The 26,960-nt window shown below is 34.0% G+C and overlaps 2 protein-coding genes across 5 annotated transcripts; both read right to left on the bottom strand.

Moving 5' to 3' along the window:
* Nucleotides 1-911: 911 nt before the first annotated feature.
* Nucleotides 912-12,384, bottom strand: LOC123223232 (probable alpha-mannosidase At5g13980). The gene is made up of 29 exons (XM_044646359.1): nucleotides 11,989-12,384; nucleotides 11,807-11,890; nucleotides 10,615-10,703; nucleotides 10,227-10,401; nucleotides 9,998-10,117; nucleotides 9,726-9,812; nucleotides 9,567-9,638; nucleotides 8,944-9,057; nucleotides 8,221-8,321; nucleotides 8,042-8,135; nucleotides 7,770-7,937; nucleotides 7,597-7,686; nucleotides 6,917-6,982; nucleotides 6,775-6,831; nucleotides 5,806-6,025; nucleotides 5,544-5,683; nucleotides 5,219-5,290; nucleotides 5,007-5,066; nucleotides 4,854-4,925; nucleotides 4,391-4,438; nucleotides 4,022-4,141; nucleotides 3,737-3,802; nucleotides 3,133-3,245; nucleotides 2,723-2,807; nucleotides 2,169-2,279; nucleotides 1,971-2,066; nucleotides 1,720-1,767; nucleotides 1,474-1,542; nucleotides 912-1,384 (listed from the first exon to the last, which is right to left on the bottom strand). Exons 1-29 carry the CDS (start codon nucleotides 12,193-12,195, stop codon nucleotides 1,157-1,159), a joined length of 3,072 nt encoding a protein of 1,023 aa, XP_044502294.1. The 5' UTR covers nucleotides 12,196-12,384; the 3' UTR covers nucleotides 912-1,156.
* Nucleotides 12,385-15,122: 2,738 nt separating this feature from the next.
* LOC123223230 (alpha-mannosidase At3g26720-like) lies at nucleotides 15,123-25,543 on the bottom strand. Of its 4 annotated transcripts, none has more exons than XM_044646355.1 (29): nucleotides 25,181-25,541; nucleotides 24,988-25,071; nucleotides 24,806-24,894; nucleotides 24,357-24,531; nucleotides 23,999-24,118; nucleotides 23,783-23,866; nucleotides 23,632-23,703; nucleotides 23,135-23,248; nucleotides 22,583-22,683; nucleotides 22,411-22,504; nucleotides 22,137-22,304; nucleotides 21,952-22,041; nucleotides 21,448-21,513; nucleotides 21,292-21,348; nucleotides 20,715-20,934; nucleotides 20,475-20,608; nucleotides 20,157-20,225; nucleotides 19,940-19,999; nucleotides 19,752-19,823; nucleotides 19,358-19,405; nucleotides 19,138-19,257; nucleotides 18,609-18,674; nucleotides 18,320-18,432; nucleotides 18,166-18,250; nucleotides 17,867-17,977; nucleotides 17,698-17,793; nucleotides 16,101-16,148; nucleotides 15,582-15,650; nucleotides 15,123-15,492 (listed from the first exon to the last, which is right to left on the bottom strand). In XM_044646355.1, exons 1-29 carry the CDS (start codon nucleotides 25,379-25,381, stop codon nucleotides 15,295-15,297), a joined length of 3,024 nt encoding a protein of 1,007 aa, XP_044502290.1. In that variant the 5' UTR covers nucleotides 25,382-25,541; the 3' UTR covers nucleotides 15,123-15,294. The 4 variants fall into 4 exon arrangements, with proteins under 4 accessions (XP_044502290.1, XP_044502292.1, XP_044502289.1 ...); XM_044646357.1 differs by having other exon boundaries at nucleotides 19,752-19,817; XM_044646354.1 differs by having other exon boundaries at nucleotides 18,166-18,432; nucleotides 25,181-25,543.
* Nucleotides 25,544-26,960: the final 1,417 nt, after the last annotated feature.

The following is a 26,960-nucleotide window of genomic DNA, read 5'->3' as shown; positions in this document are numbered from 1 at the left end:
CTTTCAAAACAAAAGCATTTAAACAAAAATTTTAAGCTTTCATTTACTAATTTCATATTCTAACCCAGACCCATTGTTACACCAATATTTGTTTTCTCTGTACAATGGGTTTATTGGGCATACATTTGTTTGTCTATTGTATAGATAGAGTTAGGTGTAAATAAGATAAAAGTAACACTTTCATGATTGATTTATAATTTTTAATAGAATGGATTTTTATATACTTTTCTAAATTTTTTCCATCATCTATTACTTAAAATTTTCCTCTTTACAATCATTTAAATTTAAGAAGAGTTTGGCCCAAAAAAAAAAAAATTTAAATCATGATAATTGATAATAATAAAAAAAATGTTACATAAATGATTACCAAACACAAACATTCGCACCTTGAAAAAGAAAAGTATTAAAATTTAGGAGTTTTAAATTAATTATTGGATTGTTTTAAATCTTTAATCTCAATCAAACAAGCAAGATTAAAGATTTAAAACAATCATTTAGTGATAAAGAAAACATCTTAATTATGCAACTCTCTAAATAACCTATACCAAGAATATGAAATTCACGGTAAAATTCATAAAATCCTTAAATACAAATCAAAATGACAAAAAATAATAATAAAATTCGGATTTCACTCAAGTGCACCTCATCATCTATAGGCTAAAGAAATCAAGTAGAAGGAAGTGGGGTAGGGAAGGCAGGCTGGAATAAAGGTGGAATAAGTGTCACCCTCAAGTTTTCAATAGTATCTACCATATTCATGCAATAGTATTTACCATTTTCAAATACTGCACCTGAGAAGAGACGATAAATAAGCTTAAAATTGTTCCAACTTAGAGTATATAGGTAAAAAGTAACCTTGAAAAGGTCTAAAAGTCAAATTCACCACCTCGTCGCCCATTCTATCCCTCAGGTTTCAAGTAATAGACTAAATCGCTTTCAAATTAAACAAAGTACTAACAATTTGGCAACATAATTTCATGTATTGGATTCATGAAGATGAATCCATTACATGTAGACAATACATACACACAATTACACTCAACTCTGGTTTGGTTGTGTCCTAGCTATGTACAAGCATAGAGATTGAGAGAACAGTTTGATAAACATAATGCCATCCGTCAGGTGGCAAGGATTTTCATGCATCATTTTGCAGCTGTTAAGTGTCAAAAATCTTGCTGGTGAACACACGAGTGAAGTCGATAATGAAGGTGCGAATTTCCATTGGAGCAAGCTCTACAACCAGTTTTGAAGGATCCACGGGTCCACCTCTCATTACCTTGGATTCTTCTCTTGAAGAACCTTCTACTTTCCATACAAGTCTTTTCTTTTCCATTTCCTTCCTTTCTTGATTGGCAGATAAGCTTGTCTCTGTCACTTTCCCAATCTGAACAACGTGAAAGCAGAGAAGGTTAGAAGATAAAACTACATGGTCGTCGAAAGATACCTTGTTAGCATCTAGAGCATTGTTTGTACCTTTTTGCTCGGGAACAACTTTTTCAGTTCTATGTTCGTCATGGTGGAAAGATCCTTGTCCTCGCCAACCTTTAAAAATTTAGAAACCCGTAAGAATAAACAAGGCAGATTGATGGAAGCTTATAGCATTAATATGTTGATGGGCACTGAAAGTTGCATAATGTGCCAAATTATGTATAAGTTACTCGAGATATAAATTGCATTTACTTTTCAGAAGTTTGTGTAGAATAAAGGAGAGATAAAAACCTCATATAGATGAGCTAGTCGAAGAAGAACTTTTCCATCATCAAGCTCCTGTACAATTCCAGGAAGCAAATTCAAGTTACAGAACAATAGCCAGAAATTTGCAAGGCATTGATTCAGTAAATTTCAGTAGAGCAGGCGATTTAGGCCAAAAAAATCAGTAATGATAGTTTGCCATTCCTTAATCATGATTTTACCAAAATTTAAGATAGAAGAAGAAACTACTGCTTTCTTAAAGAACGAAGCCCAATTACCTGGAGAGTCACAATAGCAACATTGTCAGGTAGAGTATAGGAGGAGTCTATACCAGAGAAAGTGAATACATGAGAATTCATCCAATCATCTCCATCCTGCAAAGACAAAACATTACCTCTAAGAAGCTTTTCATAAGAATAATAACAAATACTCTTTTCTTGCTTTCTCTTATTTTTTAAAATTTAAAAATTATTCACCTCCTCAGCAAAAGCTAATAGGAGGGGTGAATATATTTCCTGGCCAAAAGAACGTCTCCACTTAGCACCTTCACCTAGTGGGTCAATTTTGAAATAATACTTTCCTTGGATCTGCAAAAGTTACAGCAAAAATGGATGCTAATCAATTCAGAAATAAATCATATTTAGCATATTAATGAGGCTTTTTTATGCAAATTATAAAGGCAGTCATGATTTTTGAAGTAGAAACGCCTAGAAGACTTCAAAATGACAGTTTCGGAAAATCTATGCATATGTTGTGACTCTCAAGAGGAAAGTAAGCCAACAATATTAAAGTCACCACAGTGCTAATGGTTTTTTTGGGCAGTTGAAATTCATGATCTTAAAGATTTTACTTGCTGTTGATAAAAAGGCTAAAGCAAGGATGACAAGACATTCACCAGGTCTGACTTTCAGAAAAAACTTACAGTAATAACTTTAACTACAAGTGAAGGTCATGTACAAGTCCAAATTTGGTTTGAGGTAAACTGAAAATTGATAATTGACATGAAAAAAAAACAAATTCATGTCCTTACTGTCAGTCCTCTGCAATCATCTTTTATACAGACTGTCTCATTTAGGTTCTCAGCAACACCCCTAGAATCATCAAGTAGCAGTCTCCTACAGAAGAAAAGAATGTTGTTTAGCATTCTGATAATCTCTGGTGCAAGAGAGGTCAATGTCAAGAATTATATGGATCAACTCATTGACATTTTAGTCATGCCACCAGAAAATACAACTGTAACGGGTTGATTGCAATGAAAGTTACTACTCCATCATCCCACTAATTACAAATAGGAACTTTTCAGTATTCATGATATAATAAGTCAGCCCTTACATATATGGCATATTCAGTTTTCTTCATCCAATTAGTTTTTCAAAATAGGTTTAATAGCCATATAAGAGTTTATCTGATTGATTGAACATTAAGAAGAACACACAATACCTGTGAAGCATCAACTCTATTTGTCCATCTACTAAGCTAGATCCTCCAAGAGGCCGATCCACCAGAACTGAAAATTCTTTTCCAGAACCTTGGGCATAGATACCAAGATTAATCTGAGTCAAAAAAATATAATGATATGAACTTAAAGAAGGAATACAATTATGGAATAGAAATTTTGAATGGATTTCTAATCATTGTAACATTTGGCTAGAATAGAAATGTATCAATGAACCCAACATAATAATAATTAAACTATAAAACCTCACTTGGAAGAATAAAATGATAAACAAAATCAATCATTTCTCACTTCTTGCTCTCATTTAATCTAGCTTATGAAAAAAAAAAAGCCAGCTCTATCATCATTAGCAGCACACATTGATTTAATCCACATATACAGGCAAGAAGTGTTAAGAAAACCACAAACTGAGGACGTGCCTACTAGGAAAAATATCAACAATGAGCAACCATATGTCATATATTCACTATAAAAAACAGACATCCCACTAGATACACACTATGAAATCGAGAGGTCAAGCCAACCACCGTTACCATCAATTAGAGTTTTCGGGGAAATGCTAAACCCAATACTTTAAGAAGAACATACAGGGTAATAATTTCCTGCAATTGGTTGGTTTACTTCCAGCTCCCAGTCTGATCTATAATCACGAATCTGCAAAAAGAGATACATCCTTAGTTCATTGCATCACTCAATGGATTAGGAAATAAACAAAAAGAAGTTCGGCTATAAACTAGAAAACAATTATAAATAAATTGTTTCCATCCTTCAATTGAAGGATGCCAAAACATAGTCCACATATCATGAAGCCGGCTTTATGTCAGACTAAAACTATGAAAGATATTCTGTGCCCTGTACCATTATACAACATACCCGTTTTATAAAGTCACGCCCATTAGAATCTGTGTAGAATGTCTTATTGGTTTCCAAGGTAGTTGTTATTTGAGTGACAACATCTTTACCTAGTCCATCATCAATAGGTATAGGCCCAACCTGGTAAGTCAATTATTGGCAGTGCATAAAAACAGAAGTTAGAGCTAAACATGAATGGAAGTTCCCAAAAAAAAAAAAAAATGTAGCTTTTCAACCAGCAACCAAACCCAAAACTCAGCCACTGCCTTGTTCAATCCCAGATTTTATCATTATGAAAAGAAAATTTAAAAGAAAAGGTAGCATCTTCATCAATAAAAACAAATTTTGGACAAGAGAAATTAAGTTGTGGCAGCCATTGAGAAAGCTTACAATGAACTCAACTTCAACATGCTCTTTACCCTTGTATAATCTTGTGATCTGCAAACACATTGAATACAACATTGAAGAAAAAAAAAAAACTTTGCATCTGTATTAAATATAAAACACTTTTTAATGAGAAAAACAATCTATCATGTCTAAAAATGAGAAAATGATTCTTTTTCAGGCGCTGTATGAATTGTCTGGGTCTCATTCACTTGTCCAATATTTTTTAACAAAAAAATTACCTGACATTAGAAAGTGTAAAAAATAATAAGAAGATGACCATGAGAAAAGTATAAAATTTTTACTATATATCTAAAATAACTGGCTCAGTTGAGAGACGGCTGGCTTAACAAAAGTCTCATCATCTAAAGTATATTTGCATAATACAATTAAAATGATTCTTGTGTTACAACAAAATTAAAACTTTATGAGAATATGCACAAAGATGGCCACATGAAAAAAAAGGCACCTGATATATCCACTCGTTGATCTTTTGATGTGCTTCATCTATTATTGGCCCATGCATTACAGTCAATGGAACCTGGAACTTACAAAATAATTTACTTCACAATTGCTATGATTATCAATTCTAATGAGACTACCATAAGAAGACAGCACACACCTGTCCTTCAGGCTTTATTAGAAATGTACCATTTGGACGGAAAATATATGCCCCAGCATTCTGAAAACAAAAAAAAAAAGCAAGCTGCATAAGAATTTTACTTGGAAAGGGATAATCTGATTGTTACTATAAATTTCAAGTCATGCAACTTCAAATAACAATGAAAGAAGAAATAATCAACACAAGGGAACTTATAATTGACATATGTCTACCTGAGGAGCTTTGTCATTAGTTCCATTATATCCGGGGTAAAAACTGTATGACTGCTCAACCAATTCCTGAACCTTCAAAATTTAAGAGTTGATGCATTAGAAACAAAACTTTAAGATAATCTCCTTTTCCTCCTCTTGGAAGGTAGGTGTGTCAGGAATGGGATTGGGGGACAGAAAATAAGTTGAAATGAATTAAAAGTAGTGCGGCAATAGAAAGAGAAATGATATTACAATAAACTCTGCTTCAATTTTGAGGGGGAGGGGTGTGTGTGTGAGGAAATGAACATATGAAACGTAATTTATAATCATCAAGTATAGAACATACTGAGCTTTTGCTATTAGTATAATTAATGAGTTTGCTTTGATCTGAGGAGAAAGTAAGCTTTAAATTCCCGGGACCAACTTCAACAGAAGATTTTTCACTACTTTCAAATGTGTGTACAGATGATTTTGTTGAACTAGCCCCTGCAAATATAAGCAGCACAATTAAAATAAAAAACTTCTGTTGATAACTAGGAAAAATTTGAAACTAAGTCTGTCATTGGGCAATTTTAATTTCGTATCATATGGCAACTCCATCCACTGACCTGTTGTTTCGACACTTCTGATGGTATAAGTGCCAAAACCAAGAGGAGGTACAGAGACCGCAAACGCAAGCAAGTATTTAGGTGTCAGGCTTGGAGTTCTACCCAAATATGCCCTAACATGGTAGTTCCTTAGATCAATGTAAGAATCAGTAAGAGGAAGAAGCTGCGATTCGATTACTTTTCCCTTGGAATCAAAAACACTAATATCTTCATTGTCAACCTACAATAAGTTAGATCTTGTGAGTAGCTAACAAAAGAAAATTGGAAAAAAGTATTTATACCAGAAAAAAAATCATATTTTGCAAAGGTGCTAATATGATACTATTTAGGGCTTTGGATAACAGATTATGAAAATCGTGTATAAAGAATTATAGTAATCATCAACTGAGCATGATCCATAAAAGTGAAAAAATAGCCAACAGAATTATCTGTTAAGAGATCTATCTCATTCACAGCTCATGTCTTATGCAACAACAGAGCCCAACAGACAAAGTTGAGAATAAGAACCTAACTTCCTTCTCACTTCAATGCAAGTAAAAGCAACTTCAGCAGTATTATTCCAGTCTATAAAGATCTTACTAATACCATCGAGCATTTATCAAACTACTATCATTCCATCTTAAAGAACAGTTCCCTATTCACACTTCCATTCCCCTAAAAGATTTTTTAAATTTTGGTGTCCTAAATGACTTTGTTGTTCCTTACTTTTCCTCTTATTGCAAATAAAACTTAAACAAAGAAGCACTATAAACACTTTCTTTTTGGTAATCTGTATGCTAATTTCTGAACCAGAAAAAGGATCTGGCATCTAGAACTTCAAAATTATTTATGCAAACAAGCAAGAAAACACATAAATACTGCACTAAATACCAGTACAAAGAAAACTGTAATGGTAAGTTGAAACAATATATTGATCAATGACTTGGGATTCAAGGCATGATGTAGTTTTTCCCAAAGTAGAATTCTCACCGGAATTCGAATAACATCATCTCTCTTCCATCCGAGGGAATTGTAGAACACAATAATCTACAATGAAAAGACAACACATAATTACATATTTAAAAGTAGAAGAGTAAATATGTGATTAAACCAAGTATTACATTGTCCTTACCAAGTTTTTCCCATGAGACAGATCTATTTCTGATGCGGGACAGTAACTAATATTCAGTAGTGGACACTGTAAGAAGAAAAGGATATTAATTTTAGCTTGATCCCAAATTAGAAGAGAAAAATAAATCTCATCCAAATATATACATGATCTCATCCAATATTAAATTGATAGCACTCCATCTTATTATTGGCTAAATATTCTAGAGAAGCTATTGTAAAGCAGGTTTGGGAAGTACCAACTACACCAAATTCCATTATTGTTCCGTAAGACTAAACTGGACAAATTGAATTTTTAATAAACATGGACCACCATCAGCTAAAAAAATATAGCTACATAAAAAGGGCACAACAAAAATACAACATATTTACCATATGCCAGTGGAGTACCACATGTAAGTTGAGGAAGATTAAACATAAGAGGAAAAAAGAAGGAAGTTAGTGAAAAGCAACGGAGATGGTACTGATACCCAAAACCTAGGATTTACTGCCAAAATTAAAAAAACTCAAACAAGAAGAAACATTTAGAAGGGAAGCTTGTTTTAAAGCATTTTGATAACAGTTCTTTTTTATCTCAAATTTTTTTCTACAACCCAAACAGATCCTTGATAAATGACCACTCAGACGCATAATATTCAAAAGATGAAGTGAACAGTTCAAAAATTAATTGCTAAGATCTTTTGCCTGTTGAAATTTCAGAGTCGCCCGTTTACATCCATCATAGGACATCGAGTCAGCCAAGCAAGCAAGTGATGTTGCAACTACCTCTTCAGCCTGCCAAAAATAATGCGAGGATGACATCAGCAAGAGGGATGGGAAAATCACTAGAAAACTTTTAATCATCAAACCAAATCTACCTCCATGTGGCCTATTGATAGCCGTTTTGCATAATCATCAGCCACATGTTGCTTCTCAGTACCAGTAACTGCATCATGATGCTGAGCAATAGCCAGAGCATCCGCTAATGAATCTGTGTTAGGCCCTGCATTACTCCTACCTTTAAAGAACTCTAGTTGCCTTGCCGCCTAATTATTCAGTAAAAGTGTATTAGTATTTGACCTAAAAACTGTTGTCAGAAGATGAAACTAAAATTCTTAAAACAAATTAAAACAAGTAGCATGAACAATACCAAATAGTAACCACTCATCATTCTAACATAGCGTTTTAAGGCTGGTCTACTTGAGAAATATCCTGTCCAGTAAGCATTTGCACGGTCCGCATAACTGGTGTATTTCAAATCCTTAAAGTTGCTCAAGGTGATGAAATGAAATGTGAACAGAAAATAATGACATGTCAAATTAAACTCACGGAAAGAAGTCATCAGTCTTCAATGGCCAGAATTCATTTGCAGCATATTTTGCATCAGTATATATGGATGGGGTAGAGTACAGAGCATTGACTCGTCCATCCTACAAGTATTCAAACCAAACCATAGCATTTACCATAAACAGAACCTACACAAAAATACTGAATGCAGAAGGGAAGCCACTGGGCAGTGCATACATCTATTCAACTTCATGATAAAAACAGAAATATAAGCGCAGACCTACTACTCAAATTGGAAAATCAATCTTCAGATTTATTTTTTATTCCATCATTAAAAGAAAATGCCAATCTAGCTAAATTGTCATTCATTTCAAACAATGACTACTCACATGAAAGTTTTAAGCATCTCTTAGAAATGTGTATAACAAAATAAAGGAAGCATGCCTACTAGTTTCATAGACATTAATCACTTGAAATCAAATGCCAAAGCCTAAATAATGTTGTCAAAAAGAAATGTAAGCATGTAAATCCAGCAGAAAGTAAAACTTAAAAAACTGTATGCTTTTTTGGTGTCTTATCAAACAAAATAAAAGAAAAGAAAACTAAATGCTAAAATACACCAACACTGACAAAATGCAAGCTTATAATGTACCAGCCAAAACTGGGCTTTCAAATACAGCGCCAACATGTAAATTCTGAATGTCAATTAGACAACAGAGCATTTCATTAAGGTAAATACTGCTATCCCTTTGTCAGATGACTTACCATGTTCACATAATGAATGAACTTGTCCATCTGCCGGAACCATGTGTGTGCATACTGATACTGAAAATCTGTTCCCATTGTCCACATTATATGATTTGTCCTAGTTATGTTAGCCTGAAAATGAAACCATCACTATTAAATTAAACTGAGAGAGTGCAAGTAAAAGGAAAACAAAACTTGTTTTCAGTGCCAACTAGTATCATTCAATGTATCGAATTCTTAACCCCTTGAAAATTTTCCACTTTTCTGTGGTTAATGCACAATGCACACAATAGTATCAGAGCAGAAAGTGCGTCTATATCTCCCATTTACAAAATTGAACTGATGCACACTCCTAATTTGCCACAATGCTGACCTTAAGAAGAAAATAATCCGAAGGAAAGATACATTTTATGATCACCATACTTTGACGAAAGAGAGGGGAAAAACATGGTTGAGGTTTTCTAAAGACCTCTTTATGAAGACACTACACTGTAAACATCTAACCTGAAAGGCACTATGAGAGAAATTTTAAACCCCAAAAGAAAACCCAGCAGTTACAAAAAAAAAAAAGAGCGAAAGAAAAATGAATTGCTTAAGCAGATAGGAAAGATCCAAACATGAAGATATCCATCCCTGTTTACCTGTGATACTGCAGCAGCAACAAAGTCATTAACTCGGTCTTGAACATTGTAATCAAACAAATTGATATCATCCTTGAATGAAACAAGAGTCAAGATTAGAACAGACAAACAAGTACTAAAGAGACTGATGACAAATAATCAATTCTGCACTACATAAACCTGAACGATAGGGGAGTCATCATTGACTTCAAAGTAGAAACCACCAGGTGGAGGCTCATAGTTCTTAGGGAATGCACCAGCAAAAATCTGCAACATTGAAGTGATTAAGCCAAAATAATTTAACCAGAATCAACAAGTTAAGGACAATGAAAGAAAACGTAAAGTGCAAAATGAAATAGAATGACTAAAATTATTCATCAGAGCAGGAATATGCATGTAAGCCCCACTGGATAAGTTCTGAATCAAAACTGAACCATATTCATGCTATGCACCTGTGCAGATGAACCATAATTTTTGGAACCCTGCCAGACAAGTTCAAGACTTTTCTCATTTTTCCGCTTCGTCCTGTCTTGGTAATCAATTCGACCAAAGAAAAGAGAGTCAAATCCAACCTACAACAAGATTAATTATGTCATTACATTCTATACCATTGTATCTTGAAAAAGAGAAAAACATTTTGATTAATTGATTTCTTTGAAGTTAAAAAATATATAAGGTTACTTCAGCTCCCAACAAATAAGCCTGCACTGCAGAGTGTCCAAACGGGTCAATTTGCCATCCAATTCTTGGAGTTACACCAAACTCATTTTTAATGAAGCGATGCCCAAGAGTTGTCTGATCAATCATGTCAATGTAATGTGTCACTGCCTCATCATGCATGCACATGCCTCCATTTCTGTAACAAGAACACAGAATGAAAGAGTGAAAGAGACATACCTAATTTTCCAAACAGAGAACAAAGAGGAAAAAATAAAATTTTTAAATATCTAATTCTGAAAGCACTGATAAACATGAAGAATATTAGCTAAAATCACACACTATATGTTGGATCTAAGGAATATATACTGACATAAATTATGGAAAGGCCGGTGATTTGACAGTGTCTTACATGAACTCTAGTTGACCTGAGCTGACAAGCTGCTTAACTATCTGCTGCATGGCCTCACTCTGTCCTCTCCACCATCGCTGGAAAAATGCCTGCATCATCAAAGAAAGCCATACATATGATAAATCCAAAAACGTAAACAGAGACATCTATTTATTAATGTATGTAGTATCATACAATGACTAGTTGAAAACTAATGTCACATAGACCCCAAATGGCAGTAATAGCATTGGGAGACATGAATACTCAAAGAGTTTGTAACATCTTTGACCTAATAGCCCGATCCACTATTAAGACATTGTTCACTCTGGGCACACAATCCATCATGGTTTTGTGTTTGGGTTTTGCAACCCAAAACTCGTTTTGACAACTTAGAAGCTCTATTTAACCAATCACATCTTAGCATCTCCAAGCAATGAGAGATGTGCACACATGCCAAGTGATTTGTCCATGTGGGATTTGTCTAAGGGTATCACATTTACCTCTCCTTATGGGACTCAGCATCTTTGCTAAAGTTTGCCCCACCATCGCGCAAGATAACACGCGGAGTGGGTCTGATACCATTTGTAACATTTTTTATCCAATAGTCCAGCTTGCTATCAAGAAATTGCTCACTTCAAACACATAATCACATCTTAGCATCCCCAAGAGAAATGAGATGTGCACACATGTCCAACATCTCTCCCACCTTTGTTGATGTAGGATTTGCCTGGAGGTGTCACGAAGTTGCTACATTACAGTACCTCTGAGCTGACATTGCAAGAAGCTTTCTCTTGCACCTTTTATGAGAAGTCAAACACTTAAATGTAACCTGATCCTCAAAATGTCAATACACTAAAATATTTTGACCACGAAACATGACACCATACACCAAAAGAGTATTTTCTGCAACTCCAATGTTAACACGTCCTCCAAATGCTAGTTGCACATCAATCACCCCTCTCAATCTTCATACTCTGCATAACCCTAATGCTCTCACTTGTCACTATGAGTAAAAAAGGAAGCAATGAAAATCTAAATTTCTACATACCAAATATTCACTCATTCAATCATAAGCTCCACTATCAAGCCCAAAAAATAATTAAGAAATGTTCTTTAGTATGCCATTTTCTAAAATCCAAGGCTATTTCAAACCCTTTCTCAGCAACCAAACAAAATGCTATTAAAAAATCAGAAATATGGGAATTTCACCTACCTGTTCAACATAAATAAACTTCCGATTGTTGTCAGCCAGTAATGCAGGAATCAAAGAATCCAATACATTCTGCACACAAGCCCCCTGCACATTCAAAACAGCAAATGAAACACTTGGCCAATAAATTTCATCCCCAAATACACATATAAAAAAACAAGTCAATTACTAAAAAGAGAAAGAACCTGAATAGAATTGTTGGAGCCAACATAGTACTGATCAACGGTCTTTAACCAACCCACATCATCATGTGTATGAGCAACCAGATGAACATTAAGTTTCCCAGGAACTATGCCTTGTGAAGTATTATAAACCTTGTAATTGGACTCCACACACGAAGTTGCAAGAAGAAGTACAACATGGAACAAAAATACCAACGCTTGACGGGTCATTGCAAAACGAAACAGGAATCAAATTTCAATAAACAGAACTTGACTAGGTGGTCGTTCCGGTTTAACTATAAAACATTGAAGATGATTAGTGAAGAAAGTGATGAGGATAGTTTTTGTCAACCGTGTGTGTTTTTGACTTGGGTATATCCTAAAACTTTCACTTTCTGGATAAACAGGACCAGAAAAGTGAATGCAAGTGTGCAAACAAATTAAACAATATAATAATATTTTATGACTTTCTTTAACTTATCCTTTTGTTATAAATTAATTAATTTCTAAATTTGGAGTATCTATTATTGCAGTTTTATGTTCTAATATTATTTACAATAACTTTCAGGCCAAAGGGTTATTATTTCCCATCTAGCTTTTAATGCAAACACAAATATATATACATCAAATTTAAAAAACTCAAATATTTATTTATGAATCAATTTTTGTTAAAATTTTATATTATGATTAAGAATAAAATTATTATTTTAATAATAATATTAAAAAATATATAATTTTATCATATTTATATTATGAATTTTATTTTTTTTCCCTCTCTCTAGCTACCACCCTTCTCCAGCCACTCCTCTTTTTTTTTTTGTTCGATCAATTATCTCTTACCATCAAAATAATTGGCCGACACATAGGTTATGAGGAAAACACACCCCAGAGATTTCTCTGTTTGACAAATAAACAAAGATATCTTTATTGAGATCTCGGGGGTGTGTCTCTTAGACATCGCATAATATTGTCACCAGGAAATAACTTAAACATCAAAGAGAAGCAAAAACCAATGTCGTTTTGGTTGACGGATGGAGAGGTCATTGGAGTAATCTAAATTTGAAGATGAGGGTCAAACTAAAGTTTTTAAAAGGTTGGAGGGCGACTAAAATGAAAAAAATATAGAAACCGAAGTTTTGGGGAAAATGATTTTTTAAAATTAAAAAACTTTAGATAGTGATAAAGTTATTAATTTTTAAAATTTAAAAGAAATATAATAAATTATATATTTTTTTAATAATATTATTAAAATAATAATACTAATATATATTTACCTTTATATTAAAATTTGGGTGATAAATTATCCTTTGGCTTAACTTTCAGAGGGAAATAAAATGTGACCTGCTCAATCTGCAGCCAAAAACTATAATTTTTTACCATAGAATAGAATATATAATATATTTACGAATTAATTCATCTATAATTACCATAAACTTTTACTGTAATAAGAGCAATTGGCCGTTTACAGGGGTCAATTAAAAATGACCGCAAGTTTAAGCATTATTTACTCAGAGAAGAGCTTTCTCACATTATCCCCACTTACCAAACCATAATTCATCACCTAAATTGAGAAAGGTCCATTCGGGCCGGCGATCTGATTAATCCGATGGGCGGCAGCTACTAAAACATTTGGGAAAAAATGTATAAATCAGAACGCAACCTGAGGCTTATACCCTTCCATCGGCAGTTTAAAGAAGCTAATCCACCAAATAATTCACCAGAGGAATAAAGGAGATGTGCAATAGCGGTATAATCGTCCAATACGTCTCACATTGCTTAGTCTTGGTTAGGTGAGGATGTTTATCGGATGGTAAATGTACAAGGCACTGCAGTGGATCTTCTTGCTCAACTTAAATAATATCGGAAAGCGAAAGATAATTGATTGATGACGATTCCTGCGGGTAAGTTTAACCTGTGAGAATTGTATCTGAGGAAGTGCTTACCTCCCACGTGCTAGATAACTATTTGATGATACTTTAGTAACCCAACAATTTTATGACACGTCACTGAAAATGTGTAGAAATGACTCAGAATGTTTAGACGCATTTCCTACCCTAAGCAGAGCGGGGAAGACAAACCTCATGAGAAAGTAAGTGATTTAATGCCCTAAAAGGACAGTTTTATGATACCGGAGGAGAGTCCAAGCAGAAGTAAGGGTTTAAATAAATCCCCTTTTTTTTCCTTACATTTTAAGAGTTAATTCCTTATTTACTTGATGGGTGAAAGAGTTGTGCAATTGGTTACTACACCGGAAGTTTTATAAGGTTTTTTTGTTATCAAAATATAAGTTTTATATTCTTAATGTGGTCAGATATATTCGATTCAAATAAGAGTTTTTTATTATCAAAAGAAAAAACATTAAAGTCGCTCAATTGGGATCATACATTCACCTTTACATGGATTCGAGCCAAGTCTGAATATGTATTGGTTCGAATTATAAATAACTAAATCAAACTTGTTTAAACTAGAATTTTGTTAAGTGGGATTCAAGATAAGTTATCAAACTAAAACTTTAATTTGAATTCAACTTAAATCAAGTCAAATACTAAAACGAGTCTGCCTTGAGATGATGCTAAGATGTGCCCCCTTGATATAAAACCAAACGACAAAAGGTAAGGGATCCATTTTTTATCATACTTGAACAACAAAGATATTCTCTAAATTCTCTGCAAAATTCCTTCTGAGAATTTGTTGGATTCACTTCACATAAAACACTCTTTGTTTGCTCCTCACAAACATATTGCATAAATAAAAAATAATTAAAAAGCCGGACTACTTTGAAAATTATATTTAACATTACTTTCGTAATTATTTCTCCACATTAGAAGTATAAATAACCAAAATGGCCTGTGACTTGATTATTCTTAAGCTAGACTCGATTCATTTTTAATCGAATTGAACACAAAATAACAATTTATAATATAGTACAAAACTGACATAATACTAAAATTTTTTAGAGAAAAATCTCAAGTTCAATGCTTTGCCACGGTTATATAATTCTTAAATTTATTACTTCACAAAAACAATTTACAATACAGTATTGGAATTATCTGTCGTGACAACTCCAACAATATTTTAATTACCCATTCCATTAATTTTGCTTCCTGCTACCATATAACACCTAGTGAAATTATTATGCGAGTGTTAGTGCTCAGCTGTAAAATATAACCGACATGTCGGAATTCATTCCTACTTAATGATTTCAGCCTTAAAGTAGGGCAATTTATTTAACCATTACTACAAAAACACAAACAAGAGAGAAGTTTTCAATATATCTCAGTCAGCTCATCTCTATCATGCTCTTCTCTTTCAGGAACCAAACATTTTGATTTAATCAAAGTCAATAAGAAAAGTTCTGATTTCCATTGGGGCAAGTTCCACTACCAGCTTTGAAGGATCAACAGGTCCTCCTCTCACGACCTTCCCTTCTGCTTCTGCAGAGCGCTCTACTTTCCAGGCTAATCTTCTCTTCTCCATGGCGGATCTTTCTTGATTGGCAGACAGGTTCATCTCTGTCAGTTTACTTATCTGAAAAGAACATTGGAGTGGAATCAAAATTACGACATGTTTAATCAATTAATAGATTGTTTTCAAAATCTACTAGTTAATGCTCTTACCTTCTTGTCTGGAAATAGCTTCTTTAACTCCACACTAGTCATTACTGAGTAGTCTTTGTCCTCTCCAGTCTGCAGACATTTATCATCTCAGATGCACAAATATGTAAAAAGATTTCCACAGAATGATGTTATGTAGGATTCAAATTTTAAGCTTCCCACCAAAGTCATAATCTCATATTGTTTGATTTTGAAGAATCAATGCACTGATCCACCACCAGGATCACCGATTCTAACACAGAATCAATTGGAAGTTGAAGTGTGTAGCACAGTTCATGGAAAATAAAAACAATGGAAAAAGTTATCTGAAGACTCAGAGCAAGAGAAAATGAAATGGCAAGAGGATTCAGTTTAGTACTTGGAAAAAAAAAAAAGAGTGCCATCAGAATGAAAATTCTATCATAAGGATTTTCCCACCAAATTTATGCTTCAAAATACTACAAATTGGTTCGGATACACAAGAAAAAAGCACTAGGTACAATGCTTTTATAACCATTAGGTAGATAGAGATGGAGTTAAGACCTCATATAGGTGAGCCAACCGAAGGAGAACTTTTCCATTGTCAAGTTCCTGCAATAATCGGAAGGGAAATTATAAAAAATAGCCAAAATTTAGGGGGTCTAAGCAAAATTGCCCAAAATATTCAGGTTTAAGCAAAAATGCCCAGATTTTGTGAAATGACGAAACTGCCCCCATATATAAACACAGCAAATTTCCTTACTTCCCACAGTCATTTCACTGTGCAAATTCAAAGAAAATTCAAAATTTCGCACTTTCCCACGGTCGACTAAATTTTCGCCGATTTTCTTGCTTTCCGGCAACCGCAAATGGCAAAGAAGGTTAGCATATCTCCCGTAATCTTGTTTGAATCAAGTTATTGCTCATATTATTAAGATTTGATTGAGATTTTGAGGTTTGAAATTTTAGGGTTTCGATTTGAACAATGCTTAAAATGTTTTGATTCTTGGTTGTTTTCGTTGAATTGATTGAGGGGTTTTGTGTTATACAACGTGTAGATTTGATTTATGTGAAAATCGGAGGCCGAAACAACCAAATTTTGGCCGAAAATGGCCGTCAAAGGATCGGCAATCCGACCGTGGGAACAGTGTTTCCCACGGTCAAACGATTTCTCCCACGGTCAGCAGACATTGACCGTGGGTTAGGGGGGTAAAATAGCTTTTTTAAAATATTGGGGTGTCAGGGAGAGTCCTTAGCCCACGACAGGTTTTTCTGAAATTTACTGCGTGACCGTGGGTTTTCCATTCTCCCACGCTCATCCCACGGTTCGAAACTTCCTAATCAGATTTCCGTCGATTTTCTTGCTTTTCGGCAACGGCAAATGACAAATAAGGTAAGTATATCTCCCGTAATCTTATTTAAATCAAGTTATTACTCATATTATTGAGATTTTGCAGTTTGAAATTTTAGGATTTCGATTTGAACAATACTTAAAATGTTTTAATTCTTGATTGTTTTTGTTGAATTGATTGAGGGGTTTTGTGTTATACAACGTGTAGATTTGATTTATGTGAAAAGTGGAGGCCGAAACAACCAAATTTTGGCCGAAAATGGCTGCAAAGGATCGGCAGTTCGACCGTGGGAACAGTGTTTCCCACGGTAAAACGATTTCTCCCACGGTCAGCAGACATTGACCGTGGGTTAGGGGGTAAAATAGATTTTTTAAAATATTGGAGAGCCAACGGAGATTTCTTAGAACACAGCAGGTTTTTCGGAAATTTGTCATGTAATAGCAGACTTGTTACAATATCAAATATCCAAAAACCCCCCATATTTATCAAAATTTATATTTAACCCCCATAATGAGTGAGAGAGTTAAATAAATGAGGGGAAGGGTAATTTTGGTATTTTTTGCTTAGGAATAGTAAATTTGGACATTTTTGCTTGAAAATAGTGATTTTGGGCATTTTTGCTTAATAGGAGGGTATTTTGGCCATTTTTTAAAATTTCCCTAATCGGAAATGGGAAAAAATTCAACTAGACCTATTAAGAGAAAAAGGTAAATGAAGTGACATATTATCAGTTAATTGCATCATAATATTCTTCCCATTGATTACCAGGAGCAATTCTAGCTGTTGTGTGCAAGGCATTCATCACTTACCTGGAGTGTTATTATAGCAATATTATTGGGTAAACTGTAGGATGGATCAATTCCCGAAAAAGTTGCTACATGTGAATTCATCCAATTTTCTCCTTCCTGCAAAATTTATATGATCACTTAAACATTTAAGCCTTGAAGGCTTGAATCAAAATTCAAGTTTTTACCTCACCTGTTCTGCAAAGGCTAAGAGAAGGGGAGAATATATCTCTTGCCCAACTGTGCGACGCCACTTGGCACCTTCTCCTAATTGGTCGATTTTGAGATAAAATTTACCTTGAACCTGAAAAATAAATATACAATAAGAGGAAATTGCTGCTACATCCTACCATGCAAAAAGAAAATCAGAGAAAAAAGAGGAAGGAAGGATATTACGGACACAAACCGTCTCAAAATAACATTGAGTCATTAGCAATAGAGACCTAGTTCAACAATTGTGCTTGAGAAGATGAATTGGAAATATATACTTACAGTTAAGCCTTCACATTCATTTTGGACACAAACAGTCTCATTTAATACCTCACCAACACCTCTTTTGTCATCATAAATCAACCTCCTATAAAGCAAAAAGATATTAGAGGTCATGACAGAATGAGCAATTTTCCCTAAAGCAAATATAACAAACCTGTGGAGCATCAGTTCAATTTGACCATCCACTAAACTGGATCCTCCCACCGAGCGATCCACTAACACAGATAATTCTGTGGTGTCATCTTGCATGTAAATTCCAAGATTAACCTAAAAGGCGAAGAGAATGCTTCAGTTAAGAGGCTTCCACCATCAGGAAAGACTCTTATATGAACCAGATTTGGATTACACAAAGCTAAGACCGTCCACAAGTTGTCGGAGAACGGCTAGAATATTGTTAGAAGAAAAAATATTAATCATGAAACTTCTTACAAGAAATGACATACTGGGTAAAAATTTCCAGCAATTGGTTCGGTCACTTCCAGGTCCCAGTCTGTCCTGAAATCTCGAATCTGCAAATCATTCAAGACATGAACACAAACACATATATATACACAGTAAGTGAATTTGCTAAATGACAAAAATTCATAAACTCCTATTTGAAGTCTGCATTTTAGAGAAACACAAACACCTGTATGAGAGAAAGACATTCACATAAACAATAATACCTTGACATACCCTTAAGTTTGCACAAAATATGATATCCCACTTAGATAATCATGGGGGAAAACCTCTTACCTCTTGATTACAAAACAAAAGTTCATACAATTTGACTCACACTTCAGTTCTTTAAGGACATGATAATATTTTGCATCTATAAAATACAACTTTATTGACCCCAACTGAATAAGAAAGGTTAGTAGGAAATGATAACATGGAAGTTAAATACCAAAGATTAATAATATCAGAACAAAATAACACAAACCCTGATTCTCACTCAAATATTCTAATGGCAGGCAATATGCATCAATTTACCCTTTTAATGAAGTCCCGCCCACTAGAATCTGTGTAGAATGTTTTGTTGGTCTTCATGCTTGCGGTTATTTGAGTTATGACTTCCTTCCCAATCCCATCATCTACTGGTATAGGCCCAACCTAATGTCATGTAGTAAGAGGTCAAGGAAATAAATTGATAGATAATTTCTCAACTATATAATAGTGAAAAGAGTAAAATTAAAAAGGGAAGATTCCATACTGTGAACTCAACTTCAGCATGCTCCTTTTCTCTGTATACCCTGGTAATCTGTGAATGTATGCACATTATATTACTGAAATTATAACTAATAAATCACTAGGCGGAAAAAAAGAAAATCGAAATCCTCATTGTTCATATATATTGTGGCTAAATATGAGGTTGGACCAGAAAATAGAACAAATCTCAATCAAAATATGACACAATTATGGGATCTCATTTCTTTCTATAGAGCAACAATGTAAGCAATTAAATTTGATCAAATCCCCTAGCACCATTATCAGGCAAAGTTGAGAGCCAAGATAGTCAAAAGGTTAATAGTCAAAGTAAAAAAGAGGTCTGAGCTTTTGATACAGAAGTAGCTGCATGAAATATAGCCTTTTGAATAATTAATCACCTGTGATATCCAAGGACTAAGCTTTTGATGCAGTTCATCCAACAAAGGACCCCGCACAACAGTTAGCTGAACCTGAAGATAAGTTTCCATTCTTCAAAACTCAGTACTCCATAAGTGATAAAGTGATAGTGTCAGCTCTTCAAACATTAATACAAAGCTTTAATCAAACGCTAAACAAAAATGGGTACCTGGTTTTCCCATTGTATTGGAGACGAACCATTTGGACGGAAAACATATGCACCAGATGCCTGCAACAAATATTTTCAATATTTTGAAATACCACTGCAGAATATTTTTCTTCCAACTCAATACTACTCTTAAATTTAATGACCAACACTATAAAACTGCAGTAGGAATAAAAAGCTAAAAGCTATCAAAGCATTCCAATATAAAGATCTGACTTGCCTGAGGATCTTTATCAGTTCCACTATATCCAGAATAATAACTGTATGACTGTTCAACAGTTTCTGTCACCTTCATTATTGATCAAATGTGAATATAAATGATATCATTAAAGAATCATCAAATTAAAAATAATAACATCATATTAAGAGATTACAGCAAAGAGAGAAGAGTGCGCCAAAAAGAAGTTCTCCAAACATGATTTTAAAGTATCAAATATAATTTTTTTACTGGGTCAAAAGACATACCAAGGAAAATAAGTAATATTACCTGTATCTAACAAAAGATCACAAAAATTGATGCATCAAGACAATAGCATACCAGATTTCTGTTGTTAACATAATGAGTGACTTTCCCTCCAGAATAAAGTAGCTTTAAATTTCCTTGCCCAATTTCTATGTTATTACTCATACTTCCTTTTGGTGAGTAAACTGTTGAAATGGTTGAACCACGATCTTCGTATGAAAAAATGTAAAGAAAAAACAATAGAAAATTGTCAGTAACTTGAACTCTTTGCCATATGTTAATATTTACCAAAGATTGTTGAACAGATGCTGAAACCTGTCTGTTTTGCAATTGAGACAACATAAGTGCTGAAACCAAGAGGTGGTACAGATGCTGAAAATGCAAGCCAATATTTAACCGTTTCACTGGGGCTTTTACCCAGATATGCTTTAACATAGAGATTTCTTATGCCCAACGTCACATTTGAAAGAGGTAGGAGCTGAGAGTCAATTGTTCTCCCACCAGCATCCTTAACAGTAACTTTTTGAGTGGAGACCTGTAACAAGTTAAAGGACTTCAGTAATCCATAGATAACCAATGATTTGTATCTCTTCTCTCTGACTTCAGTGACTGCTATCCACTGTTATGTAACTTTTCTGTCATCCTAAGTAGCCCGAACCATTGACCTCTTGGTTGAGATAAAACATTTTTCACCACTAAGCTAACTTTAAAATGCATCAAAAATCTAGCATAAGGCACACCATTATATCAGCATAATACAGTTCCATTAATTTGAATAAATAACAAAATTAATCGCATTTTGCAGAGGTAGAATTGGGAAACTTCGATCGAATATAACAGAGGTCAAGAATTGCATTACTTAAGAAGAATACAGCGAGAAGGATGCACTTACGGGAATTCGTACTACTTCCTCTCTCTTCCATCCTAGAGGATTGTAGATGACAACAACCTGCAACAGAAAAAAGAAATAGAAATGATCAACAGATGATAAAGAACCCATTCAAAACCAGAAAAAACTTAATAAAGGAAGATTAACAAATAATCATACCAAGCTTCTGCCATCAGTGAAGGCCGCTTCAGTTGGAGGACAGTAACTTATATTAAGAAGAGGACACTAACAAAAAATTCCACATAACAGAATTCAGTTAAATCCATACTATAATATTTGCCACAAAAATCTAAACAATAAATATTACCTAATGCAAGACTCAGACAACATGATGTTGCTACAGATATAGTATAAGATATTTCAGGACTTAAAATTCTTGTCTAGTCATCAAACATAGTCTCCGCATAGGTCTCCAAGTTTATCCCATTTTATAAAATTATCTTAATGCCAATTTCGCTCATCTGCCGATACAAGTGTATGAGAAAATTTATAATATGTTATACCAAATACTGATAAAAAAATAATAGGAGTTAAATGTTTACGATAAAAGCTAATATGTAACATGATCATATTAACACAAATATATCAAGACATGTCATTTTGAGATGCTACAATAAAGCCCAGGAAATATCATAGAGAAACAGCCCCCTGACTTATCTATACCTGCTGAAAGTTTGTGACTGGATCCCCATGTCCAGTACTTGATCTTGACTCTGCCAAGAAAGCAAGTGAAGAGGCAACCAATTGCTCAGCCTAAAGATTAATGTAAGCCAGACTATTAGATTATCACACTAATATAATAATTCCATAACTAGAACAATATACGTGAGATATTAACTCATATGCACCTCAATATAGCCTATTGAGAGTCGTAAAGCATAATCAGCAGCAACATGCTGCCTTTCTGTACCACTAACTGCATCATGATGTTGAGCAATTGCCAAAGCATCCGCCAATGCATCAGTGTTTGACCCTGAACCACTCCTGCCTTTAAAGAATTCTAATTGCCTTGCCGCCTAATTTTACGGAAAAAAGACAAAAAAAGGTGTGAGCGCCCATTGAACCCTTTAAGAGGGAAAAAAAAACAATCTGCAGAGATATAGAAAAGGTCCAAGATCTTACAACATAGTAACCACTCAGCATTCTCACATAGCCTTTGAAGGATGGCCTGCTAGTGAAGTAACCTGTCCAATATGCATTCGCACGATCTGCATACCTGAAATTGGCATTTCATTCTTTTTGGTCAAGGTTTTGGCAAAAATAATATATGAAGAAATCACAATATCAAACTGACGGAAAGAAATCTTCAGTTTTGATCTGCCATTCTTCATTTGCAGCATATTTTGCATCAGTGTAGATGGATGGAGTTGAATATAGAGCATTTACACGCCCATCCTGAGAGTTTTCACAAGAACAAAATTTAGAAAGTAGGTTATCAATCAGATCTCTAAAACAGTGAAGAAAATATGAGCTGTTACAAAAACATAAAAGGAATATTTATGTAAATAAATCAGTACACCTAAAAGATTAAGTTGAAAGACAAGAGCCCACCAATAGAATATAAGCTCTAACACACCCTCCCTCATGATTGCCCATGGAGCTAACATTATTAGACCCACTAATGTAATCAGAATCACAAATAAAACTCCTTTTAACCTAATTAATGTGATAGGAGGATTTGAACACAAGACTAGATTAACCCAGCTCTGAAGCCATGTTGAACAACCCTTGAACTAAAAGCTTAAGATAACAGGTAAGAAATCGAAATAGTATTTAAGCTCTAACATTTATTATAGTTATCCTACTAAAACATTCATAGCCAAGAAGGGTTATAACAGTTGAATACCTTATTAACATAATGAATGAATTTGTCCATCTGTCTGAACCATGAATTTGCATATTGATAGCGAAAATCTGTCCCCATCAGCCACATAACATGATTTGTCCTGGTCACGTTGGCCTTAAAATTTATGGAAATCAATAGATAAGTATAGAAACACAAGTAGTTAATGTAATAAGCACGATTAACTAACAGGGTCAATAATTTCAGGCTGCAAAAAGAATTAATTATGCTATTCCCAAAACAACAAAATTAGATTAAATAAGTTGTACAACTTGACTATCCAGACCCATAGCAGGTCCAAACAATATAACTGCAGGATTACTTGCACCATTGAAAATCAATGACAAGACTCAAAAGATTATCTCAAATTACAGGGTAAATTGATTCCTCAAGAACCTCTATTCTGCCATCATTTGTTACCAGATAACTTAAAATGCAGCAGAACAAAATTACCATGTAGAGTATTGGCCTCAATATATGATTATATTTTCAAATATTACCTGGGCTAAAGCAGCAGCTACAAAGTCATTGACTCGTTCTTGAACATTATAGTCAAATAGAAGAATATCATCCTTCAATAGAAAAATCTCGTGTGAATAGGATTACTAGAGCAGAAAATCACGAGTATCATATGTATCTTTTGCAAATCACCTGAATAGGAGGGGATACATCATTAATTTCGAATGTGAAACCATAAGGAGGGTCATAATGCCTAGGAAATATACCAGTAAATATCTGCATAAATTTAAACAAAGCAAGAAGTCAGTTGTACATCTCTAATATTAGAAAGGTGACTCTACCCGATGAAATAAGCCATAAACAAGAAAACAGAACAATCGCCAATTAAACATATATTATGATCCTTACTTGTGAAGATGAACCAAGTGATTTAGAGCCCCTCCATACAACCTCAAGAGTCTTCTCCTTTAACCGCTTAGCTCTGTCTTGGTAATCAATTCGGGCAAAAAAGAGAGAGTCAAATCCTACCTGCAACAAAAATTTAGATCATAACTTCTGGAGTTTATAGATTGATAAGATTTTATCACACAAACAACATAACCGAAAAAATAATAAGTCTTCAATAAAAACATTAGCATCCTAACTTATATGGCAAAATAGTTTTTCAAGATATTTCACTATTGAATACATAAAAGAAAGATTTACTAAATATGCAAAGAATAATCGAAAAAACATCGATAGAACAACAAATTACAGCAAAAGGTACCTCTGCACCAAGCAAGTAAGCTTGAACAGCAGAATGTCCAAAAGGGTCAATCTGCCAGCCAACTCTTGGAAGCTTCCCAAACTCATCTTTGATAAATTGATGCCCCAGTGTAGTCTGATCAATTAAGTCAATGTAATGTGGGGTTGCCTCATCATGCATAGACATACCTCCATTTCTATAGAAACAAATCTCATAGCAATCAATCAGCCATAGAACAAAAAATTATCACCAACAAATTGCTAACCAACAAACACGATATGCAGGTTGTAAATCTATATGCAAGAATGTAATACATGAGGAATTTGAACACAAGACTTGGGACCAGATAACATTTTAAGTAACAAGTAATTGTAGTGGAAAAGTGCTAACAATCATATTTAAGCTACTACTTGGGATTTTAATTATAGACGAGTAAAAATAAAAATGCAAGTAGTAGTAGTGAAACATACATGAACTCTAGTTGACCCGAGTCCACAAGCCCTTTGACTTTAATTTTCATGGCCTCGCTTTGCTGTCTCCACCACCGTTGGAAAAATGCCTTAAGAATCAATTCAAAATCACCAATTAGTCACATGCAAAGTATAACGATCGCAAATTTAGAAACGATATAGAGAAAAATCTACATACGTACCATTTCAACATAGATATATTTGCGATTCTTGTCCTCAAACAAAGATGAAATAACAGAATCCAAAACGTTCTGCACACACGCCCCCTGTTGGAATTTTCCAAACAAATAAACAACAATCAATTAATAGATCAACGTTAACGAAGACTAACTTTAAAAAAAAAAAAAATAGCTGACGAGGATGAAACATAATTACTCGAATTGAATTGTTAGCCCCAACGTAGTACTGATCAATGGTCTTCAACCACCCAACATCATCATGCGAGTGAGGGACCAAGTGAACGTTAATCATACCGGGGACGAGTCTCCCCGAAGTGTTGTAAGCTATGTACTCCGATTTGGTGCTGGCAATGTCCGCCAAAAGGATCACGAACAACGTTATCACGAGCAACATCATTTTTGTCACGGAACAAAAGTAAAGGCCCAAGCTCCTGATGCTGTTTGTTCTAGCTTGAAGTTGAAACTGGAATTATCGGGAATGGAGCTGTGGACTAGTAGATGATGAGTTTTTACAAGTTGACACATACATAAGTGAGTGAAAGTCTGGTGTGAGTCTAAGAAAGTCTCACTCGCGTGTAATTTGTAAAAGAGCCGATAGCCGCGTGTCCGAAGAGAAGAGGCGTGCACTCTCAGACTGGGTCACGTGAATGATGTTATCGCTGTCGTTGATAAGGCATGTGTCCAACTATATATTTTTGTTTCTTCTCTAGTAATTTGCTGGTGTATCTCATGTTGCTAATCTCGAGATGTAATTTATAGTTTTAATTTTTTTTCCTCACATTATTCAAAGTTTGGACATAGATACAAACTACCAAATTAAAAAATGTGACAGGATTATACTAATATCATATTTACATGCTTTAACTAAAACAAGAATATAAATATAATTAGAGATGACAACAAGATGGTTGAGAGGTCAAATACCTTAATTTCTATTTTTATTCTTGTCTTGTTGTTGATACAGAGATAACGAAAAATCCTTGTTTGCTTTTCACAGGAAAATTTTCTTTTTTTATCCCTTTCTCATCTTTGTAAAAAAAAATTTTCATATTTTTCTGTCTCTATCTCTTCTAAAAAATAATAGAACGTTTGTTACGTATCAAAACATATTTGTAATAATTCAAAATTTTTTAAAGATAATTCAATATGTAAGGATTTAAATAATATGTAGGGGACTAGACAAGTCGGAGGCATATATATCTTCATCTTTAACTAGGGGAATTTTAACTATCTTTATTCTTGTCTTTATGTGACAATCTTCTCTCTATTTGGAGAAAGCCGAGTCGATAACCCAGTTTCATACACCGAATTACCCAAGGTTTAAGTCATTTCTAAACACATACGTGTAAGGTTTTAAAAACTTAAACACTTATCTTTAAACTTCTATTAAAATTGTCGTTAATTATAAGAGTAAAACTATTATTTTAATAATAATATTAAAAATATATATAATTTTAGCTCACCCACTCTCAAGTTTGAAAAGTTAACATTGCACCCCTATGGTTTGTTTTCCTTCTCCAGCCAACACCATTTTGCCCAACGACTGGCTCTTTCCATTGATTTTCCAAATTTGACTGCTCTAAAGACATTATTTATGGCCAATGTGCAACAAATCGAAGAAGGAAAGCTAATAGATCTCATGGTTCTTCAATTCGTGGTTGAGCATTGCCTAAGCTGTCATGAATTGGCCAAACAAAAACAAATTTAGTCCGACAAAACTACTCTGGTAAGAAGGTCAATAGTCGGAGAAGAAAATTGTGAGAAGACCAATCAACTACAAAAATGAATTCTAGTTGTCAGACAAAAAAGTAAAAACCTTATAAGGAAAAGTGAAAATTTTAAAACTTTATCCTCTAAGGAAATTGTTAGTTTTTCAAACCGATAAGAGAAAATAAGATATAATTTTATTTATTTTAATATTACTAGTAAAATAATAATTTTATCTTTAATCCTAATAAAAAATTTTTGAATGAGTA

The sequence above is a fragment of the Mangifera indica genome, chromosome 8 (genome assembly GCF_011075055.1).
Source record: "Mangifera indica cultivar Alphonso chromosome 8, CATAS_Mindica_2.1, whole genome shotgun sequence".
In the NCBI taxonomy this organism is placed as follows: domain Eukaryota; kingdom Viridiplantae; phylum Streptophyta; class Magnoliopsida; order Sapindales; family Anacardiaceae; genus Mangifera; species Mangifera indica.
Note: the sequence above shows the minus strand (reverse complement) of the source record. Positions and strands in the feature narration are given on the sequence as shown.